Source organism: Lissotriton vulgaris, chromosome 1_1, assembly GCF_964263255.1.
Source record: "Lissotriton vulgaris chromosome 1_1, aLisVul1.2, whole genome shotgun sequence".
In the NCBI taxonomy this organism is placed as follows: Eukaryota; Metazoa; Chordata; class Amphibia; order Caudata; family Salamandridae; genus Lissotriton; species Lissotriton vulgaris.
Genome location: NC_141685.1, coordinates 817,868,633 through 817,884,806, shown reverse-complemented (window position 1 = coordinate 817,884,806; position 16,174 = coordinate 817,868,633). Strand labels below are relative to the sequence as shown.

The following is a 16,174-nucleotide window of genomic DNA, read 5'->3' as shown; positions in this document are numbered from 1 at the left end:
GAAAACAATAAACTCCCTTGCCTACAGCTTCTGTGATAGAGGAGCAGGTACTGTGCCTCCTTATGGATTTAGATGGGGTCACCCTACACAAACTGAAAAACTTTCAAATGATCCTTTAGAGAGTAAAACGGAGTCAGTTGTCAAAAGGTGTTCAAGGAAAGGAATTGATGTCAGCCACTTGAGTGGAAGTATCCATAAGAACAGCCCATTGCAAAACAGGAGATACGTGGTACCCTGCACGGCTAGACAAATAGAAAAACCCCTAGTACGAACAGAATTACAAATTAATTTGATAAAACCTATACCATAATGTTAGCTCCTAGGTTTGCAGCCTTAAGATAGGTGACTTGGCAGGAAGGTTGCTTGCCTCCCTCAACCAGTGAAGCTACCATATCTTCAATTTCTAAGGCTGCCAGGGACAAATTATTCCTTACATCTGGTGCCTCTCCTTCCCGGACTAATAAACTTTGACCAATTTGGGTTCATCCCTAGACATAATATCTCCTATAATACCCGCAGTATTTTTGCACCCTAGAAGATGTCCCTAAATCCTGGTCCAATTCTGTGTGTCTAGTCATAGATCTTAAAAAGGCCTTTAACTGTATAATTGGAGTTATAGGACTATATTTCTCAAGAGATTTGGTAAATGTATGCCAGATATCTCAGGTTGCTCTACTCCAATCCATCTGCCAGAGTCCATAAAAGGGTCTTCCAGTCAGAGGGTCAACTCATACAATTTTGCTATTTGTAAACAATATCCTGATGTATGTTAAATAAGCAAGCATGACTTTACTCAACTAACTGTGTAGTCATTGACAATGAGTGGGAAAGGATACTGCAATATCATCAGAAGATATCCTGGAATGCCTGGTTCAATCTTATACAATCAATCAATCAGAGTTTTATGAAGCACAATTACTTACTCATGAAGGTCTTAAGGCGCTGGTTGGGAGTGGAGGGGAGTGGGAGACCTGGGAGGGTGGGAGTGGGGGGGGGGGGTTGGTGGAGGAGGTCTGCAGTTCAGTTGAAGAGCCAGGTCTTGAGGTCCTTCCTGCTTGCGGAAGCAAGGGTGATTGCCTGAAGTGCAGAGGCAGAGAGTTCCAGGTCTTCGCGGTGAAGTCGTGGTCTTGCGGATCCATGGGACAGCACCCAGGGCCAGTTCAGCAGAGTGGAGATGTCTGGTGGGAGTGTAGGAGAGGCCGTGGTTAAGGTATGCAGATACGGCATTGTGGAGGGCATGTGTGAGAAGCTTGATGGCGATTCTCTTGTCGATCGGTAGCCAGTGAAGGTCTCCTAGGTGGCCGGTGATGTGGTTTCGGCGTGGAATGTTCAGGATGAGTCAGGCAGAGGCATTCTGGACGGTCTGCAGGTTTTTGGGGAGTTTCTGGGTGGTGGCGTAGATTGCGTTGCCCTAGTCGAATCTACTGCTAACAAGTGCATGGGTGCCTGATTACCAGGACTCGGTGAGGATCCACTTGAAGATCTTCCAACGGAGGCAAACGTGTGGAAGAAGGTGGACGGGATAGCGTTGATATGGCAGTTTATTGGCAGCAAGCAATGCAGGATGATGCAGAGGTTTCGTGCGTGGTCTGTGTGGGTGGGGAGATTCCGTGCGCTGAGGGCCACCAAGAATCGTCCCAGGTGGAGGGGGAGGAACCCAGGATGAGGTCTTTGGTCTTGTCTGAGTTAAGCTTGAGGCAGTTGTCCTTCATCTAGGTGGCGACTGCCTTTATCCAGTCATGGAAGTTAATCTTGGCGGTTATTGGTACGTCTGTGAAGGAGAGAATCAGCTGGGTGTCGTCTGCGTAGGACACTATGTTGAGTCCGTGGCTTCTGACAATGGCTGCAAGTGGGCCATGCAGATGTTGAAGAGAGTGGGGCTCAGGGAGGATCCCTGAGGCACTCCGCAGCTGATCTCTGTAGGTTCTGACTTGAACGGTGGAAGTCTGACTCTTTGCATTTGGGTGGTAAGGAAGAAGCAGATCCATAATAGGGCTTTGTCGCAGATGCAGTTGTTGTGGAGTCTTGCACATATGTTGTGGTGGGAGACTGTAACGAAAGAGGCTGAGAGGTTAGGATGAGGGCTGCAGTCTCGCCTCGGTCTCGGAGGGTGCGGATCGCATCTGTAGCGGCGAGTAGAGCGGTCTCAGTGTTGTGGTTGCTTCTGAAACCTGATTGGGAGCGGTTGAGGATGTTGTTTCTTTCTACTAACTCCGAGAGTTGGGCGTTGATGGCTTTCTCAATGACTTTGGCTGGGAAGGGGAGCAGAGAGATGGGTCTGTAGTTCTTGAGATTCATTGGGTCGGCAGAAGGTTTCTTCAGCAGGTGGTTATCTCTGCGTGCTTCCAATCTTCCGGGAAAGTTGCAGGCTTGATGGAGCAGTTGATGGTGCAGCAGTTTGGGTCTCTTTGATCTTGCAGTGGAAGAAGGTGGCGAGGTTGTCGCAGAGGTCTTGGGACGGGAGGATGTCTGCTTTCTCTATGCTAGGTTTGGCGAATTCATTGACAATGCAAAGGGTTCCTTGCTGTGGCGTGTGTTGGCGTGTTCCTCGAGGACTGCTTTCTTTGTTGTTCTGATGAGGCGGTAGAGTACGGTGACGGCGGATTTGAAGGCTGCATGGTCTGCCATGATTTTGCCGGTCCTCTGTCTTTTCTCGAGCCATTTACAGGTGGCCCAGGACTCTTGAAAGGCGGAGGAGAACCAGTGGGCTTTCTTGGAAGGCTGCTTGCCTGAGGGTTTCCGGGGGGGAACCAAGGTGTTGGCACAGTCAGAGATCCAGCGGTGGAGGTTGCGTGCTGAGGTGTTGGCATCCGTGGATGTCTGTGGTGGGGTCTTGCTGAGGGGGAGGGGGGTGATCTGGTTTTCAGTGATCTTGTTCCAGCTTCTGCGAGAATCGCAGCAGGTATGGTGGCGTATAGTGGGGTTGGTGAAGGAGAAGGAGGCAAAGTGGTGGTTGGTCCAGTGTGGCTCAGATGCGTGTCTGACGGAGATGTTGTTGCTTGCGAAGATGAGGACGAGCGTATAACCTGCCGAATTTGTTGATGTTGTGGCCAGTTGTTGGAGTCCGATGATGGCGAGGTTCTCCAGTAGGTGTTGCAGTCTTCGAGGTTGTCCATGTGGAAATTGAGATCGGCGAGTAGGATGTAGTACATTGAGGCAAGAGCATGGTTAGCCATGAAGTCAGCTATGGCTCTGCAGAAGGGGGCAGGGCGGGGTCTGGGAGGTCTGTAGACGAGGGTGCAGTGCAGGGTGGCATTCGGGTTGGTCATAATCTGGAAGTATAGGTGCTCCATGTTGGGTGAGTGGTCATTGGTGCTAGTTGGGAGGTGGAGGGTGTCTTTGTGTACAATGGTAATGCCTGCTCCTGGTCGGCTGACGTAGTCTTTGTGGATGATTTTATATTCGTCGGGGTGGCTGTTATGATGCCCAGCGCTGAGCTGGAGTTTGTGGAGGTGGATTTGAGCAGGTCCCAGATCTTCCCGGTATGTCTTGAGGGAGCGGGTAGGATACATCTGAGGTGGTCGGGTCCGGTTCTTGAGGGTCGTGCATCGGTGAGTCTGGTGTGCAGAGTTCCTTATTTTTCCTCAGGTATATGTAGCCCCAAGTAAAATCAGTAAGATCACTCCTAACTTCCCCACAGTACGGAGGTTCCGCAGTGTGGGTGCCACCATTAGGCACATGTTGCACGATTGACCCAGGTTAATCTCCTTCTGGGTCGGAATTAGAAGCACTTAAACCAGGCTAGATGTATTGCATACCTGCCTATTTCGAACGTTTTATGTTTGGACTGCTTAATAAAACAAAGGAAGTCGCTGCAATGCCTAAATATATGGATCTTGTACTTTTAATACCCTAAAAGGATGCTGATGTTTTATTGGAAGGCCTCAAGATTACCATGTATGCAAAGGTAGAGGGGTAATGTGATTTACTAGTCGGAAGATGAGAACACTACCTTGCATGAAGAAGAGCACAGAGGACTATGTACTCATCAATTGTCTATCAAATGGGATGCTCTAATCCTAGCCTTTAAGGAATTAAGCACAAATAAAGGCAAAACTCCCTGAAATAATGGAAGAGGTGTAAGGCAGTGGGCAAGGCGACTGACGCTGGGGATCACGGTTCGATCCCCGGCTCTGGCGGCAGGGGTCTGCCCAGCTCCATGTGAATCTGGGCAATAGATCGCTTAATCTTCCCGACGGCCCCCAGCGCCTTGATACCTTCAGGTAATTGTTCGCGCTTTACAAATACTGGACATTTACATTTACATTATTGCGTTATCCCTGGTAATTTAATTGTAATACAGCTTTGATTACTGCTCTCAAAGTCGATGCCTTAATAATATATATACAATAAAATACTGTGTAACTTGAACTAGAGCGTGTCTATCTCGACTGACTAGGAAGGGTATATATACCGTTTGTTCTGTTTATTTTTTTTTAATGTTCCACAGAAAAAGCGGATGTATTAAACATTACTTTGTTAGGACACTACCTTGTGGGACATTACCCACCTACACCATTTAATCGATGTAATGTAATAAAGAACTATATTGTTATTCTTCTGTAAATTGAAAAACTTAATACAGTCTTTCAAAATGAAAACAAACTGACAAAGCAGAACCAAACTTGACCATCTTGGAAGAATTCTAGAGGTAGAATTACCAATTTCATATTTACGAACCCAAAAAAGCAATTCGCAATTTTTTCAAAATCTGCCTACTCTACCAACACATTTAAGAAATGAGTAGCTTAGGAAGACATGCAACAAAAGGTTTAATTATCTCAGCAGAACCTATAAGTTCAACTAACCTAACTAAAAAAATCGGCAAGTTTATTAGTAAAGCAAAGACAACTAGGTGCCAAGACTACTCACAGTGAACTGTCCATTGGCTGTGGCAATGTAAATGGTGTACTGCTTCTCGCTGGCTGTGTCGAGACTCATCTGATTGGATTCTCCTTTATTCCGTAACTCCTCCAATGCCAGCCTGACAGCAAGGTACTTCGATAAGTGATCCACAGTCGCATTGCCTGAAGTTTTAATGTATCTGCAAATAAATAAATAAATCACCAAATCAACTACCTTCAGAAAATAGCCAAAAAGAGAAACATCCTGGAAACCCCCTCTGTAGTCTGTTCATCATACATATGATTAAATGCTTTTAGAATAACAGACCTGCACCCCAGAACATTCTAGCAGCACTACAAAAACCTCTCTCTCGAGAAATGTCCGTTCTACCAGGGCTCCATTATCGCGTATATAAGCATCCTTTTACCCCAGTTTCAGTTGTTGTATACCTTGATAAGAAAACAAGTTACTTACCTGTAACGAATAGTTTCTTACCTGTCTGTGTAGTTTTGCAGCTTGAAGATCTTTCTGGATTCACTATGCTGTGCATATTCCGCAATCTGGTGGTTGGGTCCGGAATCGTAGTCTTTTTTTTTTTTTTTTTTTTCGTAGCCCAGGTGGGCGTCGACCTCCCACTTTCTTGTGTACCTTCGGTGACGTCGGCATGCTTCCGGCGGAAGCTACCACCCTTGGGCGCCATCTTCGGATTCTTTTTTATGTCTCTTTTTGTCTTTTCTGCTTGTAGTGAATCCATGGCTATGTATGTTAATCCTCTTTTTTCTTTTTAACGTATTCTTTCCACGTATCTTGAAAGCTTCAACTTTCTTTCCTATTCTATGCATTTCTACCTTCTTTTCCAGCCTCATCTTTCTGGCGGAGGCGGGTGGGTTCGCTAGTGAATCCAGAAAGATCTTCAAGCTGCAAAACTACACCGACAGGTAAGAAACTATTCGTTTTGCAGCGTGAATCTTTCTGGATTCACTATGCTGTGCATAGATTTTGTAGCAGTTTTTGTTACTTTTGTGGCGGTTGGGTGGAAGATGAGCGTTGGTTGTTGAAAATATGTTGAAGCACCTTTTGTCCTACTTGTGCTTCCTTGTTCATTTGAACATCCACGCAATAGTGCTTAGTGAACGTGTGCACTGAAGCCCATGTTGCCGCCAGGCATATGTCCTGAATTGGTGTGTTGGCCAGAAAGGCAATTGTTGCTCCTTTCTTCCTGGTTGAGTGGGCCTGCGCCCCTCATGTTAGCTCCTGGCCCGCTTGCTTGTGGCAGAAGTGTATAGTCTGTGCGATCCATCGAGCTATGGTGTTTTTTGTCACTGGTTTACCCATGTAACTGTTTACGAAGGATACGAAGAACTGTTTTGTCTTCCTGTGTCCTCTTGTCCTTTCAATGTAGTGCATCACTGCCCTTCTTGCGTCTAGAGTGTGGAGTGCTCTCTCAGCGCTTGTAGTGGGGTTTTGGAAGAAGCTAGGGATCGGAATACTTTGATTCATGTGGAACCTTGACACCACCTTCGGCATGAAGTGCGGGTCCGTTCTCATTACGACCCTGTCACCGTGTATCTGAATGTAGGGTTCCTGTAGTGTTAGAGCCTGCAGTTCGCTCACTCTCCGTAGCGATGTGATTGCTACCAGAAAGGCTGTTTTCATAGTCAGCATTTGCAGTGATGCTTTGTGGATAGGTTTGAAAGGTGCTTTCATGAGCTCTGTCAGTACTACATTCAGGTTCCAAGCCGGTGGCGGCATTCTTTTTGGTGGCGCTATTCTTTTAGCCCCTTCCAAGAATCTTTTCACAACTTGAGATGTGAAGAAGCTTCTCCCTGTTTCTCCTCTTGTGTATGCCATAATCGCTGCCAGGTGTACCCTTAGCGAGGATGAGCTTAGTTTAGCCTTTATTAGGTGCGTGTGGTACCTTAGCACCGTAGATTCCCTTGTCAGTTTTCTGTGTCGTTTTTTTCTTGCAACACTACTGAGTGAATCTTTTCCATTTTTCCCCATAGCATTTGCGTGTGCTGGGCCTTCTTGCCTCTCGCAGCACCCTCCGGGTGCTCTCTGGTAGTTTTAGATGTGCGAACTCTAAGTCCTCAGGAGCCAGGCTGAGAGGTTGAGGCTCTCCGGCTCTGGGTGTAGAACTTCTCCGTTTTCCATAGAGAGTAGGTCTCTTCTTTTTGAGGACTTGTGGGGGGGGCCCTGCGCCATCTCTATTATCCGAGAGTACCAGGTCTGCCTGGCCCATTGTGGTGCCACCAGGATCAGCGTCATGTTGCTTGTCCTGCATTTGTTCAGAACCTGGGGATCAGTGGTATCGGGGGAAAAGCGTAGGCAAATGTTTTTGACCAGCTTATCCATAGGGCATTCCCCTGTGATAGTGCCTCTGGTTCCCTGGATGCAAAGTATTGGCATTTTGCATTCCGGCGTGTTGCAAATAGGTCTATTTTTGGAGTGCCCCACCTCCTGAATAGTTTCTCTGTCTCCTGTATATTGAGTTCCCACTCGTGGGATGCTGAAGTCTGCCTGCTGAGCCAATCCGCTTCTACATTGTCCTTCCCTGGCAGGTGTATGGCTAGCAGGTCTATTTTGAGTGGTATTGCCCATCTCCAGATTTCCTGTGCCAAGCTTGACAGGGGGAATGATTGAGTTCCCCTTTGTTTGTTTATGTAAAACATCGTTGTGGTGTTGTCTGTATCAGCACCTTCTGGCTGTACAGGTGTTTCTGGAAGGCCTTGAGTGCTAGCAACACTGTTTTCAGCTCCAGGTAATTGATGTGTCTGACTGCATCTATAGGGCTCCACAGGCCCCTCACTCTGAGCTTGTTCATGTATGCGCCCCACCCCTTCTGGAATGCGTCTGTGGTAATGGTCACTGTTGGGTCCGGTGGTGTTAGAGGTTTCCCTACTGTTATCCTTTCCTTGGTCCACCACCTTATTTCTTCCTGCACCGTGTGCGTTACAACCACTAGATCCTCCCAACTTCCTGTAGCTTGTGACCATTGCTGTTGTAGCCACTCTTGGAGCGGTCTCATCTGTAGGCGTACATTGGGGACCAGGTGTATGCACGACGCCATCCCCCCCAAGATCTTGCTCACTGCCCTCACGGTCAGAGCTCGCCCCTTCTGGTAGTGACGTTTCTCCCTCAGTAGGCTGAGTGTTCTCTTTTCGCTGGGTGACACCCTGCATTGGACGGTGTCGATTTGAGCACCCAAGAAGATCTTCACCTGCTCCGGTTCCATTGAGCATTTTCCCCAGTGTATGAAGAAACCCAGGCCTGTTAGCGTTCTCGTGACTTGCTGTGCGTGATCTTTGCATGTCCTGTAAGAGCTTGCCTTTACGAGCCAGTCGTCGAGGTAGGGGTACACGTGTATCCCCTCCCTTCGCAGATGCGCGGCCACTGCCGCAAGGCATTTGGTGAACACCCTTGGTGCGGATTTTAGACCGAAGGCCAGGGTTGTGAATTGGTAGTGATCGTTGTTCACTGTGAACCTTAGCATGTGCTTGTGCGGCCTGTTCATGGGGATGTGCAGGTACGCATCCTTGAGGTCTATGGTGGACAAGAAGTCCCCGGCCTTTATCTGTGGGATGACTTCTTGCAGGGACGTCATCTTGAATTTTTGGGTCTTTACATATTTGTTTAGGAACCGTAGGTCCAGGATGGGTCTTAGGCTTTCGTTCTCTTTTGGTACCAGGAAGTAGTTTGAGTACACTCCTCTGTTCCGTTCTTTGAATGGGACCGTTTCGATGGCCTCTTTGAGGTGTAGTTCTTGGGCTTCCTTTTGGAGCAGTCGCAGCTCTGTTCCAGAGTGCTCTCTTCTCTTTGGCTTTCTGTTTGGTGGATTCTTTAGCAGCTCTATGCAGTATCCGAACTGCATGATGTTCAGTATCCACTTGTCTGTGGGGGTTTTTCTCCACTCCTGGAGAAAAAATCATAGCCTGCCTCCTACTGGAGTTATATGATCTTTTGTGTCTTGTCCGTGTATCCCTCTCCTCTTTGTTTTTCCGTGCTCTTCCCCCGGAGGGTTCGAGTGGGTGAGCACCTTTTCTCGTGTGCAGTCACTTAGAGGGTGGTTGTTCACCGCCTCTTCTCTGTCCTTGTCCGTTTCCTCTTGATTGAAAGGACTGGCCCCTGTTCTGGTAGTTCCAGTTTTGCCTCTGCTGGCCCTGGTGACCTTGGTTGTCACTCTGTTCTCCCTGGTGGAACGCCTGGTGCGATTCTCCTCGCTGGTTTCCACCTCTGCCGTTAGGCCTCCGCGTAGGAGTGCCCCTTCTCATCCCCCTGAATTGCAGGGCCCCCATGGACCTTGCCGTCTCGTTGTCCTTCAGTTGTGTGAGCTTCTCATCAACTGGGGCTCCGAACAGTGTTTCACCATTGAAGGGTGTGTTCAGGATTTTGTTCTGCACCTCAGCTTTGAAGCCTGAGATCCTGAGCCAGGCTTGCCTTCTCTCTGTGATGCCTATAGCCATCAATCTGCTGGATGTTTCAGCCCCATCCAAGGCTGTCTTCAGGCATGAGTTTGCAATGCTTTTCCCTTCTTCCACAAGGTGTGATGCCCTCTCACTGTATTGTTCCGGGAGGTGCTTGAGCAATTGCCCCATCTCATCCCAATGTTGGTATTGATGTCTGTTTAGAAGGGCGTTTGAGTTCGCCATCCACCAGTGCGTCGCGGCGTTTCTCTCTATTTTCCTCCCCGTTAGGTCCATCCTCCTGCTTTCCTTGTCAGGTGGAGGCCCAGATGTTGTTGGGACATTGGCCCTTCTTCTGGCCGTCGCAGCGATAATTGAATCTGCTGTGACGGACCCCTTGATATAAGCCGGGTCCTGTGAGGAGAATTTGTATTTCTTTTCCGTCCTCGGGGTTACGGATCTGCATGTATCCGGGTCCTTGAAGGCTTCCTTCCCCTGGTCTGTGATACTTTTCAGCATGGGAAGGAATTGGCTTCTTGTCTGTGTGGGGAGCAATGTTTTTAGCAGAAAATCTACTTTTGGCTTTTCCTCCTCTAACTTAACCCCATAAGCTGCTGCTGCCTTCCTGATGACCTCGTTGTATGCTCCGATGTCATTCGGTGACGAAGGCCTCAAAGGATATGTCTCCCGCCGCCTCCGGGCTTTCGGCCTCGATGTCTTCCCAATCCTGGTCTTGGGCCGTCGAAGAACCCGAGCCGTAGCTTGACTGCTGGTCCCCGTAATCACCTTCTGTATAATAGAGGTCCTCTTCCTCTTCGTGCTCCGAGAGCTCCGGAGTTTTCGGCGGCTCTTCGACGTCAAACTCCTCCTGCTCTGTCACCTCAGCGACGGACGTTGCCGGCCTCAAGGGAATCTTGTAACTTCTCATTTTTTCGTCGAAGTCTTTCTTTCGCTGGAGGATGTTCTCCATTTCGGCCTCAAGCCTTCTTTTCTTTCTCTGCATCTCTGCGGCCTGGTCATCGTCAAGCGTTTCGGCCGCTCTCTTCGGCGGCGGCGTCGTCGACGTCGAAGCTTTCTTCAGCTCCTTTTCCTTCGAAGTCGAAGACCCTTTTTCGGGGGCTTGCTTCGACGACCTTTGCTTTTCGCGGGTCTTCGGCATCCGGGAGTCCTTGTCGAAGGATCCGCTGGGCTCTTTTTCAGAGGATGCAGCTTCGGCCGTCAAACCTTTCGGTGCCGGTGCTCCTTTCGAGGCTTTGGACTCTGCCTTTCGAGAGTCGGCCTCTGGCTTTCGAGGCCCTGTGGGAGTTTTCAGGTTCGTAGACTCTCCTACCTTGTCAGGCGTTTTCTTATCGGTCTCTGCGACCGTGAAGTCATCTGGACCTTCGGCGATGTTGTCCTAGTCGTCGGTGGAGAGGCCCAGTTCGTAAAGCGTCGGGGCCTGGCCCTTGACCTGCATCGTGTGATGAGCTATCCTCTGCTTCTCTCGAACTCTGAGTGTCTTCGGCTTGAAGACGGAGCAGGCGTTGCAGTCTCTGCTCTCGTGGTCGATAGGCAGGCAGAGGTTGCAGACCGGGTGCTGGTCCTTCTGCGCGTACTTGTGGTGGCAGTTTTTGCAGAATTTAAATGGAGTCTTGTACATACCTGCGCTCAGGGGGCCCCCTGTATGCGCATTCCTCCAAGGACGTCGACGATCTCGATGTTCTTCTCTTTCTTCGTCGTCTCCTCTCTGATGATCTTCTTCTCCCAATCTTTTCCGGTCTTTACCGTCGAATAGTAGTTGTATTTTCTCCTTTTTCCCTCCAAAACTTCTGGAGCTTCACGCGACTATCCAGACCCCACGGCGGAGAAAAGAATCTGAAGATGGCGCCCAAGGGTGGTAGCGTCCCCCGGAAGCATGCCGACGTCACCGAAGGTACAACAGAAGGTGGGACGTCGACGCCCACCTGGGCTATGAAAAAAAAAAAAGAGAGAAAAAAAGACTACGATTCCGGACCCAATCACCAGATTGCGGAATATGCACAGCATAGTGAATCCAGAAAGATTCACGCTGCAAAACTACAGTTATCCAGTATTGGTATCTTTCATAGATTCACATGCCTGAATCATTCCTGTCGCCGAGGAGGGAGTCCCACTGTAATAATATATACAAAAGCAGTGCCTTAGAATTTTTGTTTGTAGTAGGCTGACTAGACTATAGGTCTCAAAAGGCCCCAAACTTAGCAGCCTATCTACCTCATTATATGAAGAGAACTGAAAAGGAGTTCCAACCAATCAGCTGTCAGCACCCTCTAGAACCTTCCCAGCAGAGGCAGTTCTACTCAGATTCTCTCAGCACAAGTGAGAAGTATGTTTCCCTAATAAAGAACTGCTCTGCCGGGGAGGAGGGTGGGTGCATGTGAATCTATGAAAGATACCAATACTGGATAACTGTAGTTACAGGTAAGTAACTTGTTTTCTTATCCAATATTGGGTTATCTTTCATAGATTCACATGCCTGAATCAGAATAGCAAGCAGTAAAACCATATTTGTCATTTGCGGAAGGTGGGAGGCAAAGCGTAATTCTACATATCCCACACTCAACCGGAAGGTTATAGAGCACTAAAATGTAACTATACATATATGCAGAAACCTTCTGAAAGAAAATAATTATATTCAGATAACATAGTTCATATTAAAAACAGCATTTGACAAGCAATAAATTACAGTATATCATGCATAATCTTATGTCACGAATATAATTTGAGAGATCCTTTAAGTCTAACCTTAATGAATAAGATGCTGCAGCACCGCTTGTCCCACTGCTGTATCATCCTGTGATGCCGACTGCAAGCATTAATGCTTTCTAAATGTATGGAAACTCTTCCATGTAGTAGCTCGGCAAATGTCCTCCAGCGTGACCCCAGCAAATAAGGCTGTAGACGCCGACATCTTTCTGGTGGACTGTGCTTTAACCTTTCTGACTAAAGGTCTGTTAGCTTTTTCGTGGCAGAATTGTATTACTGAGGATAACCATCTGGCTATTGTTGCTTTCGTCACGGCTTGTCCCAGCGTGACCTGACCATAAGCATAAATAACTGTTTAGATTTTTTTATGTCTTTAGTTTTTTGAAGATAGAACTTTAGACATCGTTTCACATCAAGAGAGTGCAGGGCCTTTTCTGCCGGCGTGACAGGATCTGGGAAGAAAGTCTTTAACTTTACTGGCTGGTTTATATGAAATTGAGATGGTACCTTAGGGATGAACTTCGGATTTGTTCTCAGGGTGACATAGTCCTTAGAGAAATTAAGGAAAGGCTCGGAAATCGTGAAAGCTTGAATCTCACTAACTCTCCGGTCTGAAGTGAGAGCTAGTAAAATAGCCACTTTCCATGTTAAGAACTTTAGTTCAGCCTTGTGAATAGGTTCGAAGGGCCTCCTCATTAACTGGGACAAAACGATATTGAGATCCTATTCCGGAGGTGGAGGTCTAATTGGAGGAAAAGCTCAAAATAATCCTTTGAGAAATTGCTTTATCAATGAGGAAGAGCATAGTGATGGCTTGTTTGAACTTTTTCTGAATCTGGATATAGCGGCCAGATGTACTTTGATAGAAGAGAATACTAGACCTGCTTTAGCTAGCGATAGCAAGTAAGGAAGGATATCCTCAGATGGAGCCTGGAGCGGATGAATATTATTTGCTTCACACCAACTACAGAATAGTCTCCATTTAAAACGGTACGTTCTGATAGTACTCTGAGCACGCGCTTGAGGCAGAATCTCTCTACAGTCTGCAGAAATCTTGAGATCCTTAAACTCTAGGAAGTCAGGAGCCAGGCATGCAAGTGAAGCGATTGAGGATCCGGGTGTAAAATCTGACCTCCTTCCCTTGTCAACATTGAAATTGTCGGTCTGAGACAAATTGGAGGCTGCTGAGATAGCAGGAGCAGTTCTTGGAACCAGTACTGCCTCGGCCAGCGAGGAGCAATGAGGAGAAGAGTGCAATGTTCCCTCTTCATCTTTTGCAGTATCCTCAGTATTAAAGGAATCGGGGGAAAAGCGTAAGCATAGATTCCTGACCATCTCATGGACAGGGCATTTCCCCTTGACCCCCGTTGAGGAAATCTGCTGGCGTAGTACTGGCATTTGCTGTTCTGTCGAGTTGCAAACAGATCCAGAGTTGGCATGCCCCATTTCCGAAAGATCCTGTTCACCTGATCCTGTTCCAGTTCCCATTCATCGCAACCTGTGAGAGATCTGCTGAGGTTGTCGGCTAGAGAGTTTTGCACCCCCTTCACATGCTCTGCTCTGAGGGTTATGCCGTGTTGTATAACCCACTCTCACATCTCTTGAGCCTCCTGCGAGAGGGAGAGAGATCTCGTCCCCCCTTGCATGTTGATGTAGAACCTGCTGGTGGTATTGTCTGTATGCACCAGAACTGAGGAATTTGCAATTCTCTGCAGGAACACCTGCAGAGACAGGAAAATGGCTCTTAACTCTAGACTGTTGATAAGTCTCTGCCGAAATTGGTGTGACCAACGCCCTTGGATCTGGAGGTCCTGGAGATGACCTCCCCAACCTTCCATAGATGCGTCCGTGGTTAGGATGAACTCCGGAAGGGTTTGGAGAAAAGTGAGGCCCGGTGACAGATTGTTTTCTTTTGACCACCATTGAAGAGCTTGCCTCATTCTGGAGGTCACCTTTATGCGATCGTCGAAAGAACCTCCTATTTGTAGCAATTGTCGGTGCAATTCTTCTTGCAGCGGCCTCATCCTGAGTCTTGCCAATGGGACTAGGCTGATCGCTGAAGAGCACATCCCCAGAAGAGACGCATATGTTCGGACAGAAAGTGACTTTTTGTTGAGATTAGTTTTTCTAGTTTAAGTTTGTTCTGCCGTTCCCGAGACAAGAATGCCTTGCACTGTTGGGTGTCCAGTGAAACTCCCAGAAAGGTTAGCACCTGAAGGGGTTGCAGTTGTGATTTCTTTGCATTGAGGGTGAGCCCTAGGTTTGAGAATAGACGGAGGGACCTTTTGACGCTTGTCTTGTAGCCTGTTTTGATGGTCCTTTGAGGAGCCAGTCGTCGAGGTATGGGAAGACTTGTATTCCCTGCAACCTCAGTGCTGCAGAAACTGGGACTAAACATTTGGTAAATATTCTTGGTGCCGATTTCAGCCGAATGGGAGCACCTTGAATTGAAAGTGGACGCCAGCCACTGTGAATCACAGGTATTTGTGATGTTTGGGGTGTATAGGGATATGGAAGTAAGTGTCTTTCAAGTCCAGAGAAGCCATAAAATCCCCTTAGTTGAGACAATTGAGCACATCTGTCAAAGTCACCATGCGAAAACTTTGCTTCTTCAAGAATTTGTTGAGTTTGCGCAGATCCAAAATCGGGCGCCACTCTCCCGATTTCTTCTTTATGAGGAAGAAGCAAGAGTAGAATCCCTTTCCTTTTTGCGAGATGGGAACCTTCTTAATCGCATTCTTGCAAAACATGTTTAGGGCTTCTTTGAACAGTAAGTGAAGACAAGGGGGAGGGGGACCCCTGGGCGAGGTTGTAGGCGGTTTCTTTAAGAACTCCAGTGTGTGTCCTTTTTCTACTAGGTCGAGGACCCACTGATCAGATGTAATGTTCCGCCATTGCTGGTAAAAGGCGGAGATCTTTGCGCCCATAGGGAGGGGAGGATGTTGGGCTGGCGTCCGGCATAGCTCATTGAAGTTTGTTGGAATCTCGTCCCTGATTATTTGATCTTCGTCTTCCTCCCTGACAAAAGAAATTGCTGGAGGTAAATTGCCTGTATGAAGACTGGTAATACGGCTGCTTGTACTGACACTGGTATTGCCTGTTCTGTTGGTTGTGGTTATTTCCCCTAGATGAAAAACCACGACCCCTTGCCCCTCTAAAAGAGCCTCTCTTATATTGCAGGGTACCAAGTGATTTTGCGGTGTCGGTATCAGTTTTGATGGTAAGTAGGGCGTCATCTATGTGCTTACCGAAGAGTGAATCCCCGTCGTAAGCCATATCTAGGATCTTTGTCTGCACTTCCGGGCTGAAGGAGGTTGCTCTGAGCCAGCCCTGTCGTCTGAGGACCGCAGCACCTGATAACTGTCTAAAATTAGTGTTAGCGATGTCTAGGGCGCAGTCTAATATTTCTGATGCCGCCCTCTTTCCTTCCAGCACTATTTTACGTGCTTCCTGCTGACGATCTTCCGGTATCAGATCTATGAATTCAGACAGATCCGACCGAATCGGTCAGTCATAGCGGGCAAGGATTGCCAAGGAATTCGCTGCTTTAATGGAAGCCGCAGCATTGGTGGAGAACTGTTTTCCTATAAGATCCAATTTCCTGCCCTCTTTGTCCGGTGGTGTTGAGATTGGAGTGGATGGATTCTTGGACCTCTGTTGAGCAGCTTGAGATATTACAGAGTACGGACGTGGATGGCCCACAAGACAAGATGGAGTTTCTGGCGGTGCTCTATACTTTTTCTCAATACGAGGAAGGACTGCAGGGATAGAAGCGGGCGTCTTCATTATCTTAAGACCTTCCTTCCAAATGAAATCTATAATGGGTATAGCCCTGGTGACCCTCCTATAACCTTCTTTAAAGTTGTGTAAAAAGCAGTCCGACTGCTCAATGGTAAATGGCAGTTCAAATCTTGTAGCAGCCTTTTGCATGATATTGCGAAAGCCGCCAATGTTCTCCGGTGGAGAATCCGAGGGTTGTGGCAAGGGAGGTGAAGGCATGGGGATTATGTATTCATCACATGGATCTTCAGGTGTGCTGTCATTAGGCAGCTCGCCTTCCTCTCTACCATATTCATCTTAAGAGGAAGTATCCTGATCTTCTTGAGGTGTGGGGGTTCACAGTGTGTCTTGGCGACACTGGAGCCTGCGGAGTTGGAGGCCTGGGTAAGTCTGCTGGTACCGAAGGTACCGCTGGAGTGGAC

At 47.8% G+C, this 16,174-nt stretch overlaps 1 protein-coding gene across 1 annotated transcript in view; it reads right to left on the bottom strand.

The window, feature by feature from the left end:
- Nucleotides 1–16,174, bottom strand: part of RNF2 (ring finger protein 2) — a 202,483-nt gene that overhangs the window by 14,541 nt on the left and 171,768 nt on the right. The window contains exon 7 of the mRNA XM_086957121.1: nt 4,873–5,044. Within this exon, the coding sequence (XP_086813247.1) occupies nt 4,873–5,044 (172 nt within the window). The remainder of the gene's footprint in view (nt 1–4,872; nt 5,045–16,174) is intronic.